The sequence below is a fragment of the Sorex fumeus genome, unplaced genomic scaffold, assembly GCF_029834395.1.
Source record: "Sorex fumeus unplaced genomic scaffold, SorFum_2.1 ptg000082l, whole genome shotgun sequence".
Classification (NCBI taxonomy): Eukaryota; Metazoa; Chordata; class Mammalia; order Eulipotyphla; family Soricidae; genus Sorex; species Sorex fumeus.
Genome location: NW_026606139.1, coordinates 731112 through 756798, shown reverse-complemented (window position 1 = coordinate 756798; position 25687 = coordinate 731112). Strand labels below are relative to the sequence as shown.

The following is a 25687-nucleotide window of genomic DNA, read 5'->3' as shown; positions in this document are numbered from 1 at the left end:
TCATACATACATAAATACAAAAAGGGAGGGCAGGCACCAGGACTCCGCCTAGCTGGTGCAGGTACTCGCTGGGAAGCTAAGTCCTCTGCCGGGGCAGGGCAAGCAGCCCCCCCTGGCACCATCGGGCCCAGCACACTGGCCGGCACCGCCGCCGCGCTCCCGTGCTCGGCCCTCGGCGGGGAGATGCGTCCACCTGCGGCTGGTCCTTCCACTACAGCGGAATGCGAGGAGGGCGGGATGAGAAGATCATGGGGGTCGATTATTTCACTCCTTTTCTTTTTACAAGGTCGCTCTTAGAGGCTGCAGAGTTCCACGTGTCTGCTGTGCCATGGAGCCTCAGAGCGCCCTGGCCTGGGCAGCTGCCCCGCCCACGTCCGGCCCGAGAGGCACCTACTCCATGATGGCCCGGTAGAGCGCAGGCTCGATGTAATCTTCCCGGTATCTTGAGTTGATGACCCGCTGCCGTTTCTTCTCCTGCTTCACCTCCTTCTCTGTGAAAATCTCATTGAAGCGCATGTCTGAGGCTACAGACTGAAGAGGAGACAGGTTAGCACGGGGGGTCCCAAGCACCCCGAGGGAAGGAAACCGAGGACGAGGTCGCTGCCTTGCCCCCTCCCCCCCAGGCTAGGCGCGGGCCCTTGGACGACACACCCACCAGTCTTGACTTGACTCTCTTGGGAAGCTCTTCGTCTAGCGTGTACACGTCATCTCTCTTAACCACCAGCTGGGAGCCGTCCTCAAACTCCACCTGCCGAGGAAACAAAAGAGCTTTGGCTGAAGCTAGCCCCGGCTTCCTCCTGGCCCACCGTGCTCAGTGGCCCTTTTCTGTAGCCACAGGAAGGACTTCAAGATGCAGAAGTCTGGAATCCTCCCTGGCCACACCAGACACAGTAGCCCCTCACACTGAGAGCCTTACTGCTGCCCCCCCCCCCAAAAAAAAAACCACCACATGAAACAAGCACCCCCACAAGCCCAGTACAACCTCCCCGGTGTTACCTGGTACATCTGGATGGGGTGGGAGGCCACAAACTTGGCTCCATAGACTTGGCCATCTGTCCATCTCACTTGGACCACTTCCCCTTCAGCAGGAGGACCCAACTGGAGACAGTCTTGGCTCTGAGGGGACACAGAGAGAGAAGCGTGAACATCAAGCACTGAGCACTGGGTCTCACACTCATGGCAGACAAGAACGGACTGGGACAAGGTCCCAGAAGTGACTCTGGGCCTACTTCCTAATGAGCTAGACTGAAATACACCAAATGAGGGATGGGAACAGAGCTCAGGAGCTCAGCAGGAGAGCACCTGCTTCGTGCACATGGGGCCCGAGGTCAGTACCTGGCACCCAACCCTGATGCACCCAAACTCCACCAAACTTGGTTTAAGTTAATACAAACAGGTGGCAGGTCCTGCGATGAAGAATCCTCCTCCGGTCCATCTTTCCTTTAAGGAATCGGGACTCTGCTATGAAGAAATCCCAGAACAACACGTAACTGTTCTGAGAAGCACAATCTGAACGGGAAAGGGAAGAAGAGCTCACCTCATTCGATCTCAGCAAAGCACTTTAGAATTTTTTTTATCATTTCCCAAAGGGAGACCTAAAGGTCAGTAGGGTCCTTGCCAAAAGGTTCGACAGGGAGCTGGGTATACAGCAGAGCTTAGAGCACAGGCCTGGTCAAAGCAACTCATAACCTGAGAACCACCAGGAGTGGGTCCCTTCAGAGAAACACGGTCCATCTCAGACAGGAAGGGGGCGGGAGTCTAGAATGCTGTGAATGCGAGGCTGGAGAGATTTTACAGCTACTTTGCATGTGGCTGACACGGGTTCCCTCCCCGGCATCCTATACGGTCCCCTGAGCACCATCGGGGTGATTCCTGAGTGCAGAGCCAGGAATAATCCCTGAGCCTTACCAGGCACGGCCCAAAACACAGACAAACATGGCCGCTGTGGATGTTTACTTTACACCTGCTCTTACCAACCCCACTGGACAGAGACTGCCCTGACTCCAGTCTCCATGGCTGCAGAGATGGCTCTTGGGGCTGGAGCTCGTGGCCTGCAGACACAGAACCCAGGTGCAATCCCAGCACCACATGCTCCTGGATCCCTGGTACCATTCTGACCTTGAACCTTCAGGCCGGCTGAGTCTCGCCAAGGATCACCAGGGTCTGATCCCTGAGCACTGGGTGGGAGCTCGCCCTGGAGCATGGAGAGGCGTCAGAATCCCTGGATGTGAAGTCACTATTTACTAGCACGTGGTCGTAACGTTTGTGGCTCCAGCATCTTCACTGAGGTTAGTTAATAGCTAACAGTTCTGGTGCTTTGAGCACCAGAACTGCAAAAGAGGTTGAAACCTGACAAGCACCTGAGGTGCTGCAGGACAAAGGCTTCACCTTGGGCCTGGGGAGGGCGGAGTGAGAGGCGGGACACCTGAATAGGGCCCTGATAACTAAGAGTGGCAGCGGGAGCCGGGGCAGGCAGGACTTCCCAGGTCTGGGCGCTGATGGCCATCAACAGGCCAAGGGTGCCCCCAAGCAGCTTCCACTCAGCCACCAACCTTCCACTGTGAACCGAAAGCAAGTTCCAGCCATCCCCTAAGATGGTATGAAAAGAGCTGGAAACTTCTACAAGTGCCTAAGCGGTGGCACGAGTTACCGAAGCTCTGGCATGCTCCGAGCCGGGTTACCACCTCTTACATTCAAAGGTCTTCCGAGGACCATTAAGACCCCAACAGACGCTCATTTCAAGGCAAGCGTCCTAACCACTGTGCTATCTCCCTGGCCCCTGCAGAAGCCCCGTTCAAAGAACTGCAGAACACATAGATCCCTAGAGGCAGCCGGGTACCGAGCAGCACACCGTTTTCTTTGCCCAGGAAGACTGGCGCACATGCTTTGCCTGAGTGGGGACCAGCTGGTGGGCCCCCCCATGCAGCTCCCTGCTGCCATTACCACTATGTCCTCGGGGTAGAGATTGTCGCTGAAGGAGCCGTCATCGAAGTTGACTTCGTAGAACGTCTCTGTGGTGAGCGTGACCACCTCGCACTGGTAGAAGCGCCCGTTCTTGTGCTTGCTGATGACCTTCTGGCCTGCGGTGATGCTTTGCAAGGCCCCCTTGGTGCGCTGGAAGGGATGGAGGCTGGGGTTATTGCTGCACACTGAGTGGACGGGCCCGGCACGCTGGGAACCAGGAACTGGTTCCTCTACCGGAGGGACATTTGCAAGGGGATGGGAGAGTAAGACCGAGGTGAGAGGTGGGGCAGACACAGACCTTCCCACGACCTTCCAGAGAGAAAGACACACACGTCACACTTTGCTCTGGAAAAAACAGCCCCACCCCGGAGTGCCACCCACAATGGGTCCTTCTATCTATCGCCCTGCCACGGCCCGACTCCCGGAACTGCCTTGTGACTTCCCGCCTGTTGCCAGGAGCAGACCCAACCGTCCCCACAAACGCACACAGAGTACACAACCACCCGCACAGCGACATGGCAGGAGCCAAGAGGCGCCAGACAATGCCCCTCACACATCGCTGGGGGCGGAGGGCAGAACTGCTTCACTGCCAGGACCCACTCCCTTCCGGGGCCCTCTTAGCAACCTTCCCTCACTCTCAACCTGTCGGATGCAGCATTCAGGGCTCAGAGCAGTGAGCAGCCCTGTCCGGCTCGGCCAGACAGCTCATTTCCTTCTCTGGCTCTCCAGAAAGGTCACTGCAGCTTCCTGAGCAAGCCCAGCGCTGCTGCTCCCTCTCCCCCGAGGCTCTTGCTCAGTTCTCTGGACACCTGTGCACGACCCTCACCCACCGCTCCTGGCACACGCAGCTCCCACACCCGGCCTGGCACAGCCTCACTGCCTGCCCGTCCTGCCGCTGTGACTCAACATACTTCCCCCAGTGGGCAGGTTCCCCACCCCCCCCCCCCCCCAGCCACCCCACCCCACCCCCGCAACTTCTCCCGGCCAGGTACGGTTGTCACTTAGAGCCTAATATCCGCACCTAAAACTGCTTAACAAGCAACCAAGATTCTATAAACACCACTTCATTCTAGTAGCGGTAGCAAGGACTGTGGTGACTTTGTACATCAAAGCCACCGGTGGTAACAGTATTACAACACTGTTATCAGGACGGTGATTTAAAAAAAAGTAGCAGTAAAAAAATCTATCCACTTCAAACTTTCCTCACTCCCTGCCGCAAACTGCCGGTTGGTAGGAGAGTGAAGATTAGATAGCCAAGGGGCAAGAGTGACACTACAGCACGCAGGGCTCTTGCTCGGCACTCGGCCAACCCAGGTTCAGTCCCTGGCACTCCGTCCAGTCCCCCTTCCCCCTCACCCCCAGCACCGCCAAGGGTGATTCCTGAGCGTGGACCTAGGAACTGGCCCTGAACACACAACCGGATGTGGCCCAAAAACAAACCAAACCAGACAGCTCAGACCAGACCCCTGGAAACTCCCCGGACCTAATGAAAAGGGCAGTGGAGAACCTCTGAGAATTGGGCCTCTCCCCCCGCCAGCCCAGCACCTTCACTCTGCAGAGAGGAACCTCCTGTGGCCTTGGGCCACAACTTCTACTTCAAATGCCATCACGAGGCTGGCTCAAACCACATGCATCTCCGAACCTCGCGGGTTAGGGAAGAACAGGCTGTCTCCTGGAGACTGGCAGAAGGCTGGACAGCGCCCCGTCCGCAGAAGTACTCAGAATGCTCGGCCTGAGGGAGCCGTGGGCCCTCCAGGGGCAGCTCAGTCACCCGTGAGAGATAACGCCCAGTGCTAGTACACAAGCTTCATCCACGGGTGACTGAGCCGGACCGTCGCGGCCGCAGGGGCCACCGAGCTTTGCCAGGGAGTGACCTGATCACTGACAGGGATTGGCCGAACACCAAGCGCCTGCCAGCAAGCGCCAAAAGGGAAGGAGGCAGAGGTGACAGTGGCCTTCCCCTGGCCCTCTGCAGAGCCCGAGGCAGCAGGAAGCTCTTGTGACACCCTGGGGCAGCCTGCGGGGACGCGCTCCTGGACGCCACAGCAGGGAGTCGAAGTAACTCCACCCCTCACCTCCAGACTGGGGATTCTGTGGCGGAAGCAGGTGATGAAGACGACGGAAGGCCAGTCATCGGGCTGCATCATCACGCGGGCGGCCTGGGCGCAGCTGACGTGGAAGGCGGTGGGGCAGCGGCCGTGGGAGCACTGCACGCAGCAGCCCGCCGCCCTTCTCCTCCGCTTCTTACAGAAGACGCATTTCTGCGGGACGGGGACAGGGGCAACGGGTGGGCACAACCCGCCCAGGACCCTCTCCTGCTCTGCCCCCTTCACACACACCCCTTCCCTCCAACGGCTGGTACAGGGGTCCCCATTCGGTCACGTGAGCCCCCCAGGTGACCATCACAAGCCTGACCAGACCCAGAGGGTCAGCGTGCCCCCCCCACATCCCCCATCAGGCAGAGGCTGAGGAAGGGCCCCGGCCTCCAGGGAAGCGGCTGACAAGGCAGCGTCGCGCTCCCGCCCCTCTTCCCGCTTACCAGCTTGAAGCGGGGCAGGGGGATCTTGCTGACGTCCACCGGGCTTCTCTCGGCGATGTTCACAAACCTGGCCTCCAGGATGGCCACAGCGCAGGAGACGTGGACCCACCTGGCCAAGGCAAAGGCTCCCTCAGGGACCTCAGGGCCAGACCTTCCCCCAGTGGGGGGCTGCGGATGGCGCTTCCTCCTGTCCCCAGCGTGCTGCTGACCACCAAGGGCCAAGTGCCCGGGATGCAGCTGGACAGGAAGTGGACAAAAACACCTCCACAGGAATGCGTGGAAGCAGCGAGTCCAACCCACTGCAAAATGGGTGGGTGGGGGGGGGGCTTCAGGGAGGGGTCTTAAGAGCGGGGTGGTCACTCCAAACAGGTCCAGGCAGTCTCCAGTCTGTTCTCTCCCCCCCCCCCCCCCGCCCTGCCCCCAGCCTCTCCCCAGCCCTGGCCAAGGAGCCGCCCCTCCCTGGGGCATGTTCTTCAAGCTCTGCACAGGCACCCCTCTGGCTGGGTCAGAGTAGTGACACTCTGCTCTGTGGGTCCCGAGTGCTGCCTCTGGGGAGTGTCAATCAGTGCAGCAGGAGAGAACAAGGGACAGGCACAAAACTCCCAAGCAGCCAGGGGGGCCCTGAGGCCCATGCTCAGGGCTGCCGGGTGCTGCTGCGGCCCTGGGGTCCAAGCATCTGTCCGGGGCTCAGAGAACAGAGCAAGGCGTCAGGAGAAGGTGGGTGGCCCCCTGCGGAGCTGTTTCCGCTCTGTACACAGAAGGTTCTGGGAGGGACGGTGGCCTCACATGAGCAGGCTGAGAGGGGATGCTGAGGCATGAGGCTGGCTTCGGGGGGTTCAACAGGATGCCCAGTGGGTTCCCAGAGCCTGCAGGGGCGATCCCTGGCCAGCCACCTCAAGATCACCTAGGGCGGGGCCAGAGCAATAGTACAGGGAGGATAGGGTGTTTGTCTTGCACAGGGCCGACCCGGGTTCAATCCCCAGCATCTCATATGGTCCCTTGAGCACCACCCAGAATAATTCCTGAGTGCAGAGCCAGGAGTAAGCCCTGAGCATTGCTGGGTATGACCCAAAAAGCCAAAAAAACTTTTAAAAAAGACCACCTAGGGCACCCACTGGCACAGACATTCAGCTCACTGACGTGGAGTCCAGCACTGGAGAAGCCCTCGGGGGCTGCCCAGAGGCCCCTAGCCCTGAGGAGCAGCCCGGCGGTCACCAGGCAAGTGTCTCTCACACCCTGCCTCATGTTCACATGTCCATCCAAGGTCCCCGTAAGAACCTGGCTGATGTCTCCGCTGCAGAGAGGAAGAAATCTGGGCCTATGGCTTTCGCCTACACCCCCTGGGCGCACTGGCCTTGGAGCCAGCCTGGGGCTGCCAGGAGGACAGTGACCCTCCAGAGACTCACCTGTCATCGTTGGCCCTCTGCAGGGCTCCTCCCCGCAGCGAGCAGAGGCAGCAGTCCTGTGGGGCGAGGGGAGAGCATCAGGCCCATGCCACGCTGCCCTCCACTTCCTCCGAGCAGCCTGGACAGAAGCCCCGCAAACACACAGCCCCGTGGCCCGGAAGACAGGGAGGTCGCTGGGGCTGACGGCACTCGGATGGCTTTTCGGTTTTTATTGGGCCACCTCTGGCAAAAGTCCGGGGGTCACTCCTGGCTCTGTGCTCAGGGACTTGCTCCTGGCAGTACTCAGAGACCACATGTGGTGCAGGGGATCAAACCCAGGCCGGCTGTGTCCAAGGCAACTGCCCCGCCCTTTTTATTATGGCTCTGGCCCCGCTGGGATATGACATCCCATTCCCTGTTACTAAAAACAGCCACAAAGGGGCCACGCTGTAGCTCAGGGGTAAAATACAGACCTCGCAGACAAGGGGCCCTGGACAGATCCCCGGGCCCCAAACGCAGTAACAAATGTACGCCAAGCCAGAAAACAAGGTCTGCTCAAACTGGGGGGCTCTCGCTGCCTCCTACGAGAGGTGCTCCCCGCAGTGGTAGCACGGGCGGGAGGAGAGCTGTGCAGTGAAGTCTCCCAACCCACTGGCCATATCCTCTCCAGGGCAAGTGGCCAGTGACGGGCCTCTACTTGGTCCCGAAAGAGGAGCGAAGCTACTTCTGTCTGGAGCCAACAGCCCCGCTCACAGCCAAGGGGGGGTATTCATAACCTCCGTCCTCTCTCGCCCTGGACGTGACACGCCCAACTGCTGGGGCGGTGTGTCAGGCCCACGGGAAACGGCTACGCTGCCACGGCCGCGACCTCTAAGTATCACAGGGCAGAGCGGCGCGTGTCCACACTCACTCACCTCCTCCAGGGCGTTGGCTGAGCACCGTGAGCACATCCAGTCCTCTGAGGCCTTTGCTGGGGGGACACCATAGCAACCTGGCAGGGACACCACGGGAGGGCGAAGCAGCGCCAGAGTCAGAGTCAGAGTCAGAGGGCGAGCCGCAACTCTGCCCAGCGACTGACCGCCTGGAAACCCACATCTACAAGGGCGGCCACGAGCACCCAAAGCCAGAACTGGCGATTGTCCAGTACACAGCCAGTGGGCAGCAGGCTAGACCGCATTCAGCAGGGCTGAGCCTGAACCCCCGGGGTCACACAGGACACGGAGCCCATCAGGGGACCTGGCGGCCAGGGGCAGGGCAGGGACTCACTGGCATGCACGCGGACGCTGCACTTTTTGCAGGAGACGAGGAGGCTGGTGCCGTCCTCCTCCAGGTAGGGGGTGGAAAGGTTGATGTCGGTGCTACAGCCGATGGAGGTGAAGCACATCTCCGGAATCAGTGGCTTGGTCCTCTGCTTCTGAGGGGCGGGGTCTGTGGCCTTTGCACAGCTCTGAGTCAAGCCTCCAAACTCCACCTGAGAAGAAGCAGAGCTGGCATCAGGGAGCGCGTTCCCAGCTCACCCAGCCAGAGCTGCTAATTGAAGTGCCCGCTAATGACTCGAATTCAATTTCCCACGGCAGGCAGACAAAGGCCCCTCGGGGACAGCCGAGAAGAGGGAAGGAGGCGAGAGGCAGCTGGGATCTCCACCTTCCCCAGGCGGCGGTAATAGAATGCACCGCGATGCTCACGGGATGCGGCTGTGGGGGGCAGCCCCGCGGGGCCGTCCACTTCGGGGAGAGTGTGACTTGAGCCACAGCACTGCCGTGGTGCCGGAGTGCACACGGTCACCTGCTTCCCCCGCGACCATCCTGCAGACGCCTTCAGCTGCTGGGTGGCAGGGTGACCCTCACACCCAGGACAGGTCTGGATCACGGCACCCGCAGCCCAGGGAGGTCACGGCCAGCAGTCAGAGGCCCCTCGGGAGTTGGGCTGGCGGCAGGGTCAGCAGCAGGGCCCCCCGGCCGGTAGAGGTCTCAGCGTTTGCGTCTCATCAGTGGGAAGACTGAGGCACAGACCCAAGGAACCGCCACAGCCACGCCACTCCAACCACCCTGTGCCAATGAGCCGGTCACCCGGCACGAGGGAGGGCTAAGTGCCTCCTGCCACCGAGGGCTGGGCCCAGAAACACTGTGGATGGTGAAGGCATCAGGGGTCACAGGAAAGCACACGTGTACCTGCACAGCCCACACTGGAGGGAGAGAGGGACCCCACACTGGGAGATCCCACAAGGGGAGGGACACAGAGACACCCCACAGTGAGGACATACACACACACGCACGCGCGCACACATACACACACACACACACACACACACACACAGGAGACCCCACACTGAGGGGTCATGCAGGGAGAGGGGACCCCAGACTGGGACACACACACACACACACACACACACACACGAGGGGCCCCATACTGGGATGGGGACACGCACACACACAGAGAAGACCCCACACTGAGGGGTCATGCAGGGAGAGGGGACCCCAGACTGAGACACACACACACACACACAAGAGGGGCCCCATACTGGGATGGGGACACACACACACACACACACAAACACACACCCGTGAGTAGGGCGGCCGCAGCAGCCCCCACTGTTTTTCCTGAACACCTTCCTCCCTGCGAGACAGACAGACAGACAGACACACACACACACACACACAGACACACACACACACACACAATCCCCATAGGGTCTGAGGACAGAGAGAAGCTGACCTTCCCCGGAGACTGAGAGACTCCCACCCACAGTGAGGTCCCTGGGGAGGGGGAGGGGCAGCACCCCCACTCCCATCTCTCCCGAAAGCCTTCTCTGGGGGGCCCCCGCATGGCTGGGCTGTTGCTGGGCTGCAGGGAGCAGGCAGGAAACACAGGACACGGAGAGGCCGGCCCGGCCCGCGGGGCTCACCTGATGGTAGGTCTGGAAGATCATGCAGACGGAACAGTGAGGAGCCTGCTGCGCCATGGCCTCATTGAATTCCTTCTCGGCTTCAAAGTTGGGGGGCCGGTTCTGCCACAGCTGGCTCAGGGGCTTGGCCCAGGCCTCCGTCTCCTCGGCCTCCTCCTCAGGGGTCAGCTGCTCGGATGCCTCTAGCAGGGGCAGGCACAGTGAGTCCCTCCCGCCCGGCGCAGACAGCAGCAGCCCAGGGCAGGGCGGTACCACGCACCCCTCAGCACCCCTGGAAGGCCAACCCTGGTCTCCACTTCCTTCTGACTGGGGGAGTCCAGTCTGCCAGCCTCTGCAGCTCAAGGAGAGCACTCAAGGCACTGGAGCGGGTAAGGCCTTTGCCTTGCATGCGGCCGACCCGGGTTCGATTCCCAGTAACCCATATGGTCCCCCCGAGAACCGCCGGGAGTAATTCCTGAGTCCATGAGCCAGGAGTAACCGCTGTGCATCGCTGGGTGTGACCAAAAAGCACAAAAACAAAAAAAAAAAAAGAAAGGTGAGCACTCAAGCCTTCTGTCCATGGGCAGGAAAGGGACGCCACTGGAATGGCCAGAAACCACACCACTTGCTGCTTGCAAATGATAACCTAAGTCTGACCTAGTTTACTTAGGGGCACAGGGGCTAGCGTGTGGCACCGCCACACCCCGCGGTGCTCGGGGAGTACTCCCAGAGCTCCGGGATGCTGGGGATCGAGCCCAAACCTCCCACATGCAAAACCCGCATGCTAATCGTTCCCACTGTCCCCTGCTCCCCCAGAGTCCTCGTGTTTAAAGAGTTTTTTTCTTTAGCCACACCAACAGGAAACACGAAAAACAACAGAGAAATAACAAAACTTAAACTTTCTCATGAAATGGTGCTTGCCTAGAACTTTCCTGATCCCTTGAGAAAGTTCCTGGAGAAATCCCCGTCATGGAATTCCTGCCTTGAACAGGGATCCCTAGCCCAGCCTTGAGAAGGCCGTGCATGTCCAACACACACCTTCTTCCCAGCCTTCACAGACATCAAGAGGACTGAGTGACCCACGTCCAGGCGAGGAACTGCCACACACGGGTCCACATGGTCACACCCACCACTCCCAGCGAGCCGAGGTCAGGTCCCGTGTTTATGGGGTCAGGCCAGTGTACACTGCAGGGGGAGAACATGTGCCCGGCCTGTCCCGGTGACATCCCTGAGGCCTGGATCCATCCCACACACGAATATAAGCTAGAGACAGAAGGCCTGTGCCACCCGAAATGTTTACGCTCGCTCCTTCAGTCACTGGGGCGAGACAGCACACGTGAAGAGAGTTACGGGAGCAGTAGTGTCCACACTGCCTGGGGAAGCAAGTCCCCTCTACACAGGGCATCCAGGGGAGAAGGGACGCGCAGAAACAGAGCTGCACGCACCCCCCAGGAAGGAGCCCTGACCCTCAGGACAGCCTGCCTGTGGCCACGAATCAGACAGGGAGGGAAGCCTGGGACTCTGAGCTCAGGGGCCAGCAGGCGTCCCAGGGGTCGGACATCAGTTTCCACCGATGCTCCCGGGCAAGGAAGGAGCAGAAGCCGCAACCACAGAGACCTCCTCGGGGAAATGTGTCCCCAGGAGGCCACTAGGTACCGAGCTGGGCATGGGCATCTGCAATCCCAGGCTGCCCCCTTCCAAAGACCCTCTCCCTAATCCCAGACAGAGGATGCTTTCCTGGAGGCCCTGGAGATCTCTCCACAACAGCTCGAGGAAAGCTCTGGAACAGACTTACACTAAATACCCATTTATTTGCTCTTGATTTTGGAAGGGGGTGGGGTGGGGATTGGACCGTCCCCAGCAATACTCCGGGGTAACTCCTAGCTCTGTGTTCAAACATCATACCGGGCAGTGCTTGGCGGAGTTTGTGGGGAGAACCAAGGTCAGCTGCATGCGAGGCACGCACCTTACCTGCTGAACCACCTCCGCAGTCCTGTATTTGCCTGTTTTTGGCAACTCGATCTCAACGTAAATAAAGAGTTTTCTACCCTGCCTTCAGCTGCTTGTCCTGCTCTGGTTGGTCTCTCCTGGAGGTGCCCAGGCGCCATGTATCTAGCTCGGGCTGGCTGCAGGCAGGGCAAGCGCCTTCACCCCTGCACCATCTCTCCAGCCCCCTTCGGTCTTGTCAATTCTGGCAGGATGTGGCAGCGGCCAGTGTGCGACCTCAAGGAAGGTCATGGAGGCACAGAGACAGCAAAGCAGACGATGAAGACCTCGACCACTCCCATGGACCCAGCCGAACCAGGGCCCAAGGCAGCGAACCCCAGCATGGCTTTCTGCACCTCTGGCAGAAACAGGATGACCCAGCCGGAAGCAAGGAGCAGAGGCGGACAGAGGCCCTCACCATCATAACGGAGAAACGGGCACACTGACAGCTCCTTTAAAGCAAAGCGGCCCCAAAGCACTGCCCTGGTGCGGTGGGAAATGGCAGGGCCGCTGGCCTAGGGAGGGAGAGCTGCAGGCCCCTTCCCAGCTCACCTCTGCGGCAGGGAGCCGCGTGTGCTTGTCACTAACTCGGCTGGGGCAGGGGGCCTGCGAGGCTAACAGGCACTGAGCAGCGCCTCCCACCGCAATGGAGGAGCCAAGCTCGGGATTGGAAAGGAAAGCTATGGAACACATGCAGGGGAAACGGGCGGAAGAAGCGTTGGGGAGTCCCTGCTGCTGTCCCCGGGGTACCAAGAGCGGGGGGTCACACCCAGAGACGCCTCTCAGAGTTCATACATAGGAACTGAGCCAGCGAAAGGTGGGGGGCTGCTGGATGCAGGAACAGAACATAGAGCGTTGCCACTCTTCCAATGTCTCCATATTTAGGGCATCTGTTGGGGGGCCAGCAATCAGCAGTGGCCAGGTGACCCTTGCATGTGAGAGTCTGAGTTCCCACCCTTTAAGCTAGCGCTCCCTCTCTCTCTCTCTCTCTCTGCCCAGTCTCCCAGTCCCTTAATCGGAATTTCCTATCACTGTCTATACTTCCTTTGTAGTATAGACAAAGCAAATACTGGCAATATCAAAAAGCCAACAACCAACAGGGCCGCAGATAGAGTGGGTGAGATGCTTGCCTTACATGCAGCCAACTGGGTTCAGCCTGCAGCACCCCGTACGCCCCGCCGACTCCTGAGTTCAGAATCAGCAGTATGCTCTGAGCATCGCCAGGCACAGCCCCGAAACAAAACCAAATAATACATTTTTAAAAATGACACGCTACATAGCTCCCAGGGCCGGGGACCAGCCCAGTGGTCGCACACAGGCCTCCCGCGTGCATGCGGACCAGCTCCACGGCCCCTCCTGCTCCTGCCGCGCCCAGCCTCAGGACACCCCCTCTGTGCTCTTTCCTGGGGCAAGAGGCCACCTCCACACGGCTGACAGCGGCTTTCCAAAACCAGAGCAAAGGGGGCTGCTGCCCTAGAGATAGCACGGCTGGCGGGGCACTTGCCTTGCAGCCAGCTGACCTGGATTCAACGCCTACCACCCACTATGGTTCCCCCTATCCCACCAGGAGTGATCCCTGAGCACTGAGCCAGGAGTATGGCCTGAGCACTGCTGAGCGTAACCCCAAAAACAAAACCCAAGCAAAAGCTGTAACCAGGGGACCTCGCCCTACCCGCCTCATGGCTCCCCCACCCAAGGCTCAGCCTGTCCAACACCTGCACTCCAGGCCCCTGTCACCTGCCCCCAGCCCAGACCCTCACAGACCCGAGAACAGCGCAGGGGGCCCATCCCCTCCCTGCAAAGCCGTCCTCAGGACAGTCACGGGGAACGAACTTCTCAACAAGCCACTGCCGACAGTGTCCACACTCAGGCCTGACTGGCCGGAAGTGTTCATTTTTTTTCCCCACACCCAGTGGGTGGAGCGTTGGGGGAGAGATCAAACTCAAGAGCCTTGCACTCGCCAGGCGCCTGTTCTTCCATTGCACTTCGAAGGCACTGAAGCACACGCTCGCTCCTGGCCCTTCGAATCTCACCCTTTTAGCCCCACTTAAAACTTGGCCCGAGTCTGGTTCTCCCTCCAGCCCCGCATCTCCAGACTCCAGCTCCTCTGACCCTGCCTTCCCGTCCCTCTTCTCCAGGGTTCTGCGGGCTGTCCCTGGCCTAGGTAACAACTTCCTGTTCGATCTTCTCACCTAGCAGCCTGACCCACTATGCCCACCACCAACCCCGTCCGTGGGTGCTGGGAAATCCCGGCACCTCTTTAGTTGTTATCTTTGTGCCCTCGCCTTCCACGCAAGACCTGGTATCACAAAGAGAACTTACAGTCCTGAGAATCAGCGGCCTGTACCTCCCCCCACTGAAGGAGGAAGGACCTGCCATTACCCCCCCGTTTAGGTACACTCCAAAGGACTCGGCACTTATCACAAAATCCAATGAAAAATCGGTTAGCAATAAGACTTTGCCCTCTGCACGGAGACCGGGAGCCATGAAGTCACCAGCCTGCCCGGGCCTCCCGGCACTCCACCGCCAGGCGCGAACCACACTTACCATCATCGCTGGCACACTCCTGCAGCACGAGCGGGTGATGGCGGGGGAGCTTGCTCAGGGGCTGCCGGCGGCCCCTGGACTTCTTACTCTCGTCCAGCGAAAACGTGTATTCCTCAGCAACCTGGGCAAACGGCACAGAGCGATCAGACGGGCCACGCCTTACACGGGAGACACAGCAGAAACCGGCCTCACGAGTCAAACACGGGGGCGGGGACAGGCAGGCGAAGGAAGAAACAGGGCAGTGTTCTTCCAAAGCCAAAACGGCCGAACACCCTGGTCTAATACAGGAGGGGTACGCCAGCCAAAAGCCCAGACAGGCAATGCCAGGCACACGGGTGTAATCTAGGGTCATGCAAATATGTGGACATCTGGGCCTTTTAAAAAAAAAGCAGCCCGGGTCCTGGAGCCACAACACAGCAGGGAAACACCCAATCTGCTAAACTGAACACTCAGGCCCGCAAACTCTCTAATAGCGTAAGCATGGAAATTGAGAAACGTGTATTCTGATGGACATATATACGTACTCGTGGATTACATACATCAAAGCGCTTTAGGCAAACACACACACACACAAAAAAAACCTGCAGAAGGCTTAAGGTAAAACTAAAGGTCCGTTATTATCCTCCGGCACCCCTATAATCTTTGTGCAGTCCCTACTTTGAAGAGCACCTACACTTCAGGCCTGACATCCAGATGCCGGATGGGAGCGGGGAGGGGCAGGCCGCCACCTTGGAGCCTGGACCACTGAAGCGAGTGAGACCAAAGGACTGCAGGGATGAAGGGACCCCCACTCAAGCCCACTGCTGGGCCTTTGTTTGCCCCCAGACAGGAAGAAACTTGAAGGAGGGGTTCAGGAAAGAAGCAGGACCGGAACCGCAGCTGTGGGCATCCAGCAGCAGGTTTTAGAGTGAGAACCACAGTGAGGAAGGGGAGGAGGGCAGGGAGTGCCAACAGCTGGAGAGACATGCAGTGCCCGGACTCCACCAGAAGGAATCCCAAAGCACCTCACTCAGAGCACCGCTGGGTGTGGCCAAAAAAACAGGGAGGAGGGGCTGGAGCGATAGCACAGCGGGTAGGGTGTTTGCCTTGCACGCAGCCGACCCGGGTTCGATTCCCAGCATCCCATATGGTCCCCCGAGCACCGCCAGGAGTAATTCCTGAGTGCATGAGCCAGGAGTAACCCCTGTGCATCGCCAGGTGTGACCCAAAAAGAAAAAGAAAAAAAAAACAAACAGGGAGGAAAATGAATTGCAGTGAATGAGATACATTATCTGAGAAAGAGTTGCTGACTAAAAGCCAGGACAAGAAGAAGAGAGAGAAAAGAAGATTCAAAAGCCCAGGAGCAGGGCCAGAGTGATAGCACAGCAGGCAGGGTGTTTGCCTTGCACGTAGCCGACCCCGGGTTCAATCCCAGACATCCCGTATGGTCCCCCCAAGCACCACCAGGAGTCAGTCCTGAGTACAGAGCCAGGAGTAAACCCTGAGCATCGCTGGGTATGACCCAAAAACAAACAAAATAAAATGCAGCCCTAATCCTGGCTCTGGGAGAAAGGAAGAGCAGAAGGCCCCTGTGCTCACGCCTGGGAGCCCAGCGGGCACCCAGACCCCCAGCTCAGGGCTGCGATGATGCAGGAAAATGGGTTCGCTCACATTCCAGGGCTCGTGCCTGGCCACGAGAGGAGACACTGGATCCACTGAACATGGAACTAGCACCCCCCCCCCCCCGTTTCCTGTGTTCCGGCTCCAGGGCACCCAGAGGGTGTCAGGGTGTTGCTTTCCCTGCAGTGTGCCCCGACCCCCAAACCCCTCAGTCCGTGACAGAAAGGGCTGAGTTCCAGGCCAGGTCCAGACAAGCTGCGAGCCAGGACTGACAGTAACGCACGAGGGGAGCTGCCCCCAGGGCTCTCTTCCATCAGGCCTGGGACCACACGACACAGAAGCTCGAGTTCCCAGCCTTCCCTGCTCCCCCTGTGAACCTCAAGTACGCAAGGTCAAGGACGGTGCTCCTGACAGGACACGTTCCACTCCTGACCTCTGAAAGTAGCCCCTCGCCATCAAGCACTCAAGTCTTGGGACCTGGCCCACAGCTCAACCGGGAGTCTCTGGCTTTCTCTGGTGCGTCAGCTTCACCGGGGAACGTTCCCGAGCCCCTGACATAGGGTGGTAGCACGTGAAGTAAACAGCAAGAGGCCCCAGTGACACCCTGGGGTGCTCCAGGTGGGGAACAGGAGACACAGGTGCTTCCAAGCACGCCGTCGTTCCCAAATATAGGAGGCCGTTAGCTGTCTCGACGGACAAAGCGCCCATCTCTGGCCCTCGCCCGATCCATCCTGATTCCTACTGAAAACGGACTGCCCTTCAGTTCTTCCAGAAGCCGGTGGGGCAGGCCCTGGGGACGTGCCGGGCTCAGCAAGGAGCACGCTGTGTCTCCCACCCCTGCCACACACAGCTCAGCGCGCCCCGTTGGGTCACGGCCAGCCAGCTGTCTGCAGGCACGGTCCTGGCCCAGAGCAGGCATGCCACAAGGGGCAAAGTGCAGAGGAGATGCAGGGACAGCACAGGGTGGCAGAGCGGAGAAGGCCTGACCCCGGATGAGAGGTCCATGCTGATAGACGAAGGTGTGGCCGGAATGCGGTACAGCAGGTAAGGCAACTGCCTGGCACGTGTCGGACCCGGGAATGATCTCTCACACCCCCGTATGGTCCCACAAGTCTACCAGGACTGAGTCGCGAGTGCAGACTAGGACCGTCAGGCCTGGGACCACAAGACACAGAAGCTCGAGTTCCCAGCCTTCCCTGGTCCCCCTCCGAACCAATGGTCTTGCCCATGTGACCTGCTCCCAGGCAAGACCAATGGTCACAAGTTAAAGATCATTTTCTCCAACCCTTTCCCTGGAAATAAAGCAATATTCTAGTGCCTACGTGACCGACGCGTGCACCCACCACTCACACTGGGGCTCCTACTAGTCCAAGGGAAAAGACTGGAGGCTGGAGCGATAGCACAGCGGGTAGGGTGCCTGCCTCACATGCGGCTGACCTGGGTTCGATTCCTGCCACCACGGTATGGTTCCCTGAACCTGCCACGAGTGATCCCTGAGCTCAGAGCCAGACGGAAGCCCTGATCACTGCTGGGTGTGCCTCTTGCCACCCCAAATGAAAGGTAAACGGACAGCACGTATTCCTGAGCAGCAGTCAATAGGGCTGAACGTGCCTGGGTACAGAGTGAGTACGCCGTTCGGTGTCAGCCGATTCTGCATTCTGACTGGAAGAGGACCCTGAAGTGGGATACATCTGTTGGGGGGTGGGGGCGGGGGGGGGGTATCTAGTGCCCAGTCTGAGAGCCTGCGAGGCAGCAGTCCCAGAAAGCAGAGAGCAGCTGGCAGAAACGTAGGGTGCCAGCGCCCAGACGGCACCTCCCCGCAGAGGGAGGACAGTCACGGGGAAGAAGGGGTCCACAGAAACCAAGCCCCAAGAGTCAGGGAAGCAGCAGAAAATGAGCTGGGGGCGGCGAGCCTTCCCCCTCCCTCCTGGAGAGGCAGCAGGAAGTGGCCGAGGGGGCAGCTCCGCGATCCCGTCCCTGCCTCCAGGCGTGCGCACCAAGTTTCTGACATCCCAACTGTCCCCAGCCATGCAGACCGGGGCTGTGGGTGCACACTGGCTGTCGTGCCCAGGCGGGCCGAGGAGGACAGACAGGGGAGCAGAAGCAGAATCAGGGTGTGTGAGGAGCAGCTGGAGCCCACCTGAGACCCAACACCACCCTCCAGCTTGACAGACCACGGCTCGCCTGGAAGCCGGGCGTTCGGAGCAGACAGACGCACGGTGCCAGCTTAACCACAGGCAGCCAGAGCAGGTCATCAACTCGCCACGTTAAAAAAAAAAAAAAAACCGTAACAAACAAGGAGGGTCTTCCGTGTAGCTTCTGCTGACCCCTTGGCTCTATGCCACCCAGGACGCCTCTGGGACATCAGGGAGGTGACGCAGGGAGGGCTGCAGCCCACTCAGCCCCACCAAGAGCCTTTTTCTGTACATAAAGCAAAGCCGGGGGCCGGAGCACACACGTGCAGGGGGCTCTGGGTCTCTGGGAAAAAGCTCCTGCAACGACACTGAGACAGAGACTGCGTAGGGGTGGGGCAGGGAATCCTCAGGGAGTTCTGTCTGCAGGGCAGCACAGAAGAGGAGAGTAGGAGGGCCACCCTTGGCCCGGGGCTGGAAGCACAGGAAGGGTGAGAATGTGGCCCCCTGGGCAGGCAGCAGAGCTGGGCCCGAGGCTGGCATGGGTTGCTCAGGCCAAAAGGCACCCCCGGCTAACAGCACCAGCTCGCACTCTGGGGCACCCAACAGCAGTGCAAGACGGGATCCCCCTGGGTGGGGTGGCTTCTGCAGCAGCCACAGCCTCGCCAAGCCCCCCACACCCCTCCTGCCATCCTTGCCAAGGCGCTCCAGCTCCCGCCCCTGCCCAGGCCCGCCCGTACCTCCGCCAGCTCCGGCTCACTGCCGCTGCGGGCGCTGCTGCCTTTCCTCCTCGGGCACGGCTCTGCCCCCGCCGGCCGGCCGTCCCCTCTGGAGTAGGCGTGCGCCGGCACCAGGGCCCCCGTCTGCCCCGGGGCGCGGCACGACAGGGGCTCGCTGGCTTCCGAGTCGGAAGAAACGGACTCCTGCGAGGAGCCGGAGGCTAGGCAGGAGAACGGCTTCTTCCTAGAGCCAGGGAAGACAAGGCGCCCCCCGACAGATGTGGGGTTCACAGAGAGATCCAAAGCCGCAGCTTCTTGCTCCTGCTCCTCCTCCTCCTCCTCCTCTTCCTCCTCCTCCTCCTCCTCTTCCAGTTTGACATTCTTAAGCTCTTCAAACTTGACGTCCGTGGAGTCGGGATAATCTGAAACGCACCCACGCATTGGACAGGGCCGCACCCTTGTGGCAGACAGGACTACACCCCCACCCACTGGCCCTTCCCCGCCATCAGTGCCTGGGGGGGGCGGGGGGGCGTGGGGGGCGTGGAGCCAGCCACTCACCTGGGAAGGCGAGGCTGTCCTCCACTGGCCGCACGGAGCTGTGGGTGGGCCGCACGGGAGCCAGGCCGGCCGGGCCCTCGGCCAGGTCGTACTGTCCGGAACTGAGCTCCTCCTTGGGAAAGAGCTGGCTCTGGCTCACCTCCTGCGGGAGCTCCAGGCAAACCCGGTGCCTCTTGGTGCCGATCCGGTGCTTGGCGAAGCTGTGGGAGGGCAGAGGACAGGTGTGCTCAACTGCCGGGGGCCGACCGGGCCGCCCAGGCACCCGCGTTCGAACCCCCATAGCGCCAGGTCAAAGCTGACCCTTCTGTTCAAGAATCACCAGAAACGACCTTGGGTGCCCCTGAGCACTGCTCAGGAGCCCTCAGCCCCCCAAAAAAACCCAGAAACAGCACCTGGAGAAGGTATTCCATAAAGATGTACCCACACAGGCCCTGGAACTCCCCACCACCACCCTGCCCGGACAGCTCCATTTGAGATCACAACAAGGTCACCCTCCGTCACTCCGTCCCAGCCCTCAAGTCTCACTCCCATCACCACACTGGGCTCAGAGGTACAAGCCCCCCGCCAGGCAAACTAGGGGCCTGTGACACCTACCGCCCCCCGAGTCAGAGGCCAGGGACAGGCCCACACCCTGTCGGCAGGCTGGGGCTGCAGCCAGACTGGACCTCCCCAGCGGTGCCACGGGACCGGCCCCCACCCCCACCCCCACCCCCGCCCTCCCGGCAGCCTACCTCCTCTTGAGGTCTCCCTCCTCGCCGTCCTCCAGCCCTGCCACATCCTCCTCGGGGCAGGCGTCCCCAGGCGTAGCCCTGGGGGGCAGCTCGCTCTCCTTCAGGAACTCGGCTGCCTCGGGTGTGGGCAGGGTGTGGTCGATCACGGCACAGTCCTTGCCGGCCTTCCAGAGCTTGTACCTCTCCGGCTGGAATTTCCTCACAAACACGTCCATGGAGATCTTCACCATGTCCTTCCTACAGGAGCACTGTCCAGGAGAGCAGAGGGTGCTGGGTCAGTGGGCATGGCTCCTAGCGGCGGTCCCACCCTCCCCACCCCGGCCCCCTGTGGAGGGAGATTCAGAGACAGCCTAAGGCAGGCGTGTGGCTCAGCTGGCGGCGGGGTAGGGGTCTGCGCAGGGCCTGCCCAGGCCAGGGGCGGGCACAGGAGAGCACAGGATGGGGGAGCATCCTCCCCACTGGAGCTGCCTGGAGCACTGACCAATGCGGCCCTCAGACCCCGGGTCCTCCCTTCCTGGCTCACATAAGCCGGTTTACTCCTGGTCCGAGACCGACATACTGCTGACAAACGACCTCCCAAGCTCTCACTGGGAAAATCCCAGAACACGGAAGCAACCAAGAAAGAGCAAAGGAGCCTGTGTGGGGGCGTTTCCATGCCCCGTGGCTTCGTGCCGGAGATTCATCTGGCGAGCTCGCTTTGCGCTTCTCAAATAAATGTGCACAAGCTTTTAGAAGCTCTTCCTGAGGGACCAGGGGGATGGCTCTAAAGGCCGGGGCAGCAGCTTTCAGCGCGAGGCGAGGCCTGGCCTGGCCCCCAGCACCGCAGGGTCACTCCAACATCACTCGGAGGGAGCCGCGCCGGCACGGAGCCCAGTACGGTCCAAATTGCAAAGCGGAACAAAGCACAAAAGGACAGAGTCGGGGGGGGGAGGGGAGGTAACTCTGGTAACGTGCCCGCCCACATGCACGAGACCTGCATCTGATCCCCAGCACAAAAACCCTTTCTTCGATTTTTTATTTTCTAAAAAATTTGTAATCAACCAATGTTGCACAAACCCAACCTCTTTCATTTCTCAACTCCAGCAGTTCAAAGAAACATGCTAATCAACAGCCAAGAGGACTTGCTCAATGGGACAGATTTTGGGGGGGATTGTTTTAGGTTTTTAGGGCCACACCCAGCAGGGCTCAGGGCTTACTCCTGGCTCGGTGCTCAGGCCACCAGATTGGGCATCAAACCAGGGCCAACCGCGTGCAAGACAAGTGCCTTGACCCCCGTACTACCTGGCCCAGAATAGGATGTTCTGTTTCTGACCATTGTGGAAGCAGCTATGAGCCGTGCCTGGGTGCCTGGGAAGGTGACCGTAGGGGCCAGGGCCCAAGCCCAGAGCCTGGGACACGCCTTGGACACGCCTTGCACATACCTTGGGCACGTCTCGGACACGCACAGCGCCATCTCCATCCCTGAGCCACACCCCCACCCTTTGAAAGCAGGCGTTTCTGAGCATGTGTGTCACACGAGGAGACCCAGGGGACTTACCAGCACCGCCTGTTTGCCGTACTCAATCCACCGCCGGGTAGCAAAATTGGTGGACTCGGCACAGTTGAAGCCATGGTTAAAGCCGGCATGGTAACCGTAAGGGAAAGTGATCATAAATTCTCCAGCTTCTTGAGTTACCTGAACAAGAGCAGACTTGAAGCAGCTGCATCGAACGGCAGGAAGTCTACGACCCAGACTCGGGGAGCTCCAGCTCTGCACAACGCGGCTAAGTAACCAAGGACAAGGCACAAGGCCACGGGGGTAGTGGGGTCTTGCATGAGCTGCGAAGCCCAGACAGCAGACCCCGTGACGGCGAGGCGCCACTGCTCCGAATCCACACGGCCACACTCCCCCCGGGCACTAGGGAGCTACCGCGGCCCCACCTTTGTCACCCTTAGATCAAAGTGTCACCACACAGGTTAGTGGTCCCAGGTGAGGCACTGGAGAAACACTCATCTGTGACCACCAGGAACTGTGGCCGCACGTCTGCGCAAGCTCACCTTGTCAAAGGGAATCCCGTATTTCTTCAGCATTAAAGGAGAAATCAAGGTCATCTTGTGGCGGAGGAAAGCCTCGCAGCTCTGAGCACTTCCCGGGAAAAAGCCTGTTCAGTTGAAAAGGGGCCCGAAGGTTAGCACACGGCTCCTGGGAGTCACATCACATCAGACCCCCCGGTGTGGCCTCTGGTCCCCTAAAGAGGCGGATTCCCCCATATGCTCTGCAATGGAACCTTCTAGCTTTCACTCCATTCTAATGAGACCACCACAAGCTCGCGCGCAGCTAGATGTCTCCTGAGGTAACCCAACTGTGTGGGAGAACCACAGTGAGCGTCCCCAAGCTGCCTTTGTCCTACAAAGAGCTTCTGAGTTCCGTGGACACACTCTCCCAACACACCCGGCTGTCAGTGAGTGTCTCTTCTCACTCAGTGACATCCAGGCTCCATAGAGTACACATCTATCGAGATCCCTTTTAGCTTTCTTCCCCTTTGTTTTAGGCCACACCCAGTGATGCTCAGGGCTTACTCCCGTGGCTCTGCATTCAACAATCATTCCTGGTGGCTCAGGGGACCATATGGGATGCTAGGGATCGAACCTGGGTCAGTCACATGTCGGGTAAGCACCCCACCCACTGTACTACCTCCCCAGCCCCAAGATCCCCTTTTAAAACACAAAATATAGGACCAGAGAGATATTACAGGGGCTAAGGCACACACCGCTGACCTCGGTTCTATCACCTCATATGGTCTCAGAGCACCACCAGGAGTGATCCCTGAACAAAGGCCTGAGTAGCCCAAACACACACGCGCGTGCGCGCGCACGCACGCACACACACACACACACACACACACACACACACACTAATTCCATGTGGACATGAACCACTGGTTTTCAGCAGAAGACTCAGACCCCATATGATTTATAGAGCTGGTCCAACACACACACACACACACACACACACACACACAACACACACTAATTTCATTTTGACATGAACTACCAAGTTTCAGCAGAAGACCCGACCCCATATGACTTTTAGAGCTGGTCCAATATTCCTATTCCAATCAACCTAAGCAGAATCCACAATAGAACTGCTGAGTCCCTTTCCCTGGGACCAAGCAAAAAAGCAGATGGTTGAGGCTCTGCCAGGGGAACTCCCAGGAGGCCCAGCACACGTGCCCCAGCCTCCGAGGACTCTCCAGAGGTGGGCTGCAGAGCCAGGAGCAGCAGGGACCCAGTACCTTTGGCGAGGCGCTCCAGGCGTTTCCCATGCTCCGGGGGCACTGAGTACCTGCAAGCACACGACAGCGTCAGCCCCTGGGCGGCACAGACCACACAGCCCATACCCACTGCTCAGGCAGCTCCAGACACCAGACTGCTCAACTTCCAGGCCACAGAAACAAGAATGGAAATCTGAAGAAATGAAACATAGCGAGGCTACCAGAGTAGGGGCCGACGCAATAGCTCCGCAGGTAGGGTACTTGCCTTGCCCGCAGCCCACCCAGGCTCGATCCCCAGCACCCCACCGGGTCCCCCCACCACCCCCAGGAGAAATTCCTGAGTGTAGAGCCAGGAGTAACCCCAGAGGACTGCCAGGAATGGCCCCAAAATAAATAAATAAATAAATAAATAAATAAACAAACAAACAAAGACTACTTGGGAAGGAATCTGGAGAGCCAGCATGAAGGTGTAAAGGAACTTTTAGCCATTCATTTAACGAGGAATTCACTGAGTATCTTTATCTGTCATGAGCCGGTCAGGAGTTCTGGGATGCACTCAGCATTTGCTCCCTTCTGTTACGCGCGCAGTAACTGCTTTTTCCCTAACCCATCAAAAGCCAGAGTCTGATACGTGCAAGGCAAGGTCTCTCCTGCTGGGCTACATCCCCAGCCCCGGACCCAGGCGGTAATACTGCTGGAGGAAGAAAGAAAGGAGGACGGCGTGAAAGTGCTCCTGGCTGGGCTGGAAAGGCCTGAAGGGGATAAAGAAAGAGGCACAGGGTGAAAACGACTCACTCTGAGACGCAGCCCCCCCATCTGCGGAGGAAGCCACATCTCCGCATCTCCAGAACCATGTTAACCCACTAGCCAACAAAGTACTGGTCCTCCACCCAGTAGGGTAGCGTAGACAGCACAGAAAGCCTGGCCGGAGTGACAGTATAGCAGGGAGGGCCTTCCCATGCATGACCAACCCAGGTCCGATCTGGGTTCAATCCATAGCACCCCCTATGGTTCCCCTGGTGCCCACCAGGAGTGATCTCCGAGTGCAGAGCCAGAAGTAAGCCCTAAGCACTGCTGGGTGTGGTTCAAAAACAAAAAATACCAAAAAAAAGGAAAAATAAAAATTGCGCTGTATAAAAAAAAAAACCTATTAAGACTAAGCCAGACTTTTGCAAAATTGTGAAAGCTCCTGAAACTCACACATGCCTATTTTAACCTAAGAGACTCTAAAAAGTTAATCCACAACCAAAGTTTCCCATCCATACAGTTTCATCACGAAACAAAACAGACCAGGAGCTGTCCCCTGAAGTAATCTGGACATCTATGAGACAAACTCACAGAGAAGTCCTGAAGTCTCCATCCAAGGGACCTGAGAAGTATATGTAAGTAGCAACTAGAAAATCTTCTCTCACCCTGAGAAAAGGTAAAGGCCCTCCCGTTGATCGTCGATTTGCTCGAGCGGGCCCAGTAACGTCTCCATTGGAGACTTTGTTGTTACTGTGTCTGGCACCCTGAGAAAGCAACTCACAAACAAGGGGAAGATAGAGACTACAGGGCTGACTGTGGACACCTAGCCAGCTAGGGAAGAAAAGAGAGCATCGGTTTTGGATGACCACAGGCTCAAAATGTCTCTGCCCCCAAAAAATAAACACTTGATGAAGACCGGAGCACTAGGACAGTGGCTAGGGTGTTTGCCTTGCACGTAGCCAACCCGGGCTAACCCGGGTTAATCCCTGGCACCTCATATGATCCCCTACGGTCACCAGGAGTGATCCCTGAGGGCAGAGCCAAAGCACAGTAGAGTGCAGCAAAAGAAAAAAAAAACAAAAAAAACAGGGACTGGAGCAATAGTGCAGCGGGTAGGGCGCTTGCCTTGCATGCAACCGACCCGGGTTCGATCCCCGGCATTTCATATGGTCTCCCGACCACCACCACGAGTGATTCCTGAGTGCAGAGCCAGGAGTGAGCCCTGAGTATCGCTGGCCCAAAAACAGAACGAACGGGGCTGGAGAGATAGCACAGCGGGTAGGGCGTTTGTCTTGCACGCGGCCGACCCGGGTTCGATTCCCAGCATCCCATATGGTCCCTAACTTCTGAGTGCAGAGCCAGAAGTAACCCCTGTGCATCGCCAGACGTGACCCAAAAAGCCAAAAAAAAAAAAAAAGAGCGAACAAATAAACAACAACAAGAGCAACAAAAAAACAAGATATTGGAAAGCAGGAAAGAAAAAGAGGAAAATGAAGATGGGTTAGTTCCCCGCCTCCCCCAGGATCCCTGCTCCCCTCCTCCTTCCCTCCTGCCTGCTCGCTCAAACCCCTCTGAGGCCCCCAAACCACTCTGAGCCTCTTCCAGTGACTAGTGACAGGCCACGGTGCCTCTCCCAACAGAG

The 25687-nt window shown here is 58.8% G+C and overlaps 1 protein-coding gene across 2 annotated transcripts in view; it reads right to left on the bottom strand.

Moving 5' to 3' along the window:
• KDM4A (lysine demethylase 4A) overlaps positions 1-25687 on the bottom strand; it is a 39081-nt gene continuing 13394 nt past the window's right edge. For both annotated transcript variants that reach the window (XM_056130871.1, XM_056130870.1), the window contains exons 6-22: positions 23320-23369; positions 22082-22185; positions 21582-21719; positions 20045-20292; positions 19314-19513; positions 18777-19177; positions 14306-14426; positions 9794-9975; positions 8155-8359; positions 7803-7879; positions 6910-6965; positions 5504-5612; positions 5040-5225; positions 2944-3114; positions 997-1116; positions 656-748; positions 1-531 (exon numbers count right to left, since the gene is read on the bottom strand). In XM_056130871.1, coding sequence (XP_055986846.1) covers positions 391-531; positions 656-748; positions 997-1116; positions 2944-3114; positions 5040-5225; positions 5504-5612; positions 6910-6965; positions 7803-7879; positions 8155-8359; positions 9794-9975; positions 14306-14426; positions 18777-19177; positions 19314-19513; positions 20045-20292; positions 21582-21719; positions 22082-22185; positions 23320-23369 — 2602 coding nt within the window. In that variant the 3' untranslated portion in view covers positions 1-390. The remainder of the gene's footprint in view (positions 532-655; positions 749-996; positions 1117-2943; positions 3115-5039; positions 5226-5503; positions 5613-6909; positions 6966-7802; positions 7880-8154; positions 8360-9793; positions 9976-14305; positions 14427-18776; positions 19178-19313; positions 19514-20044; positions 20293-21581; positions 21720-22081; positions 22186-23319; positions 23370-25687) is intronic.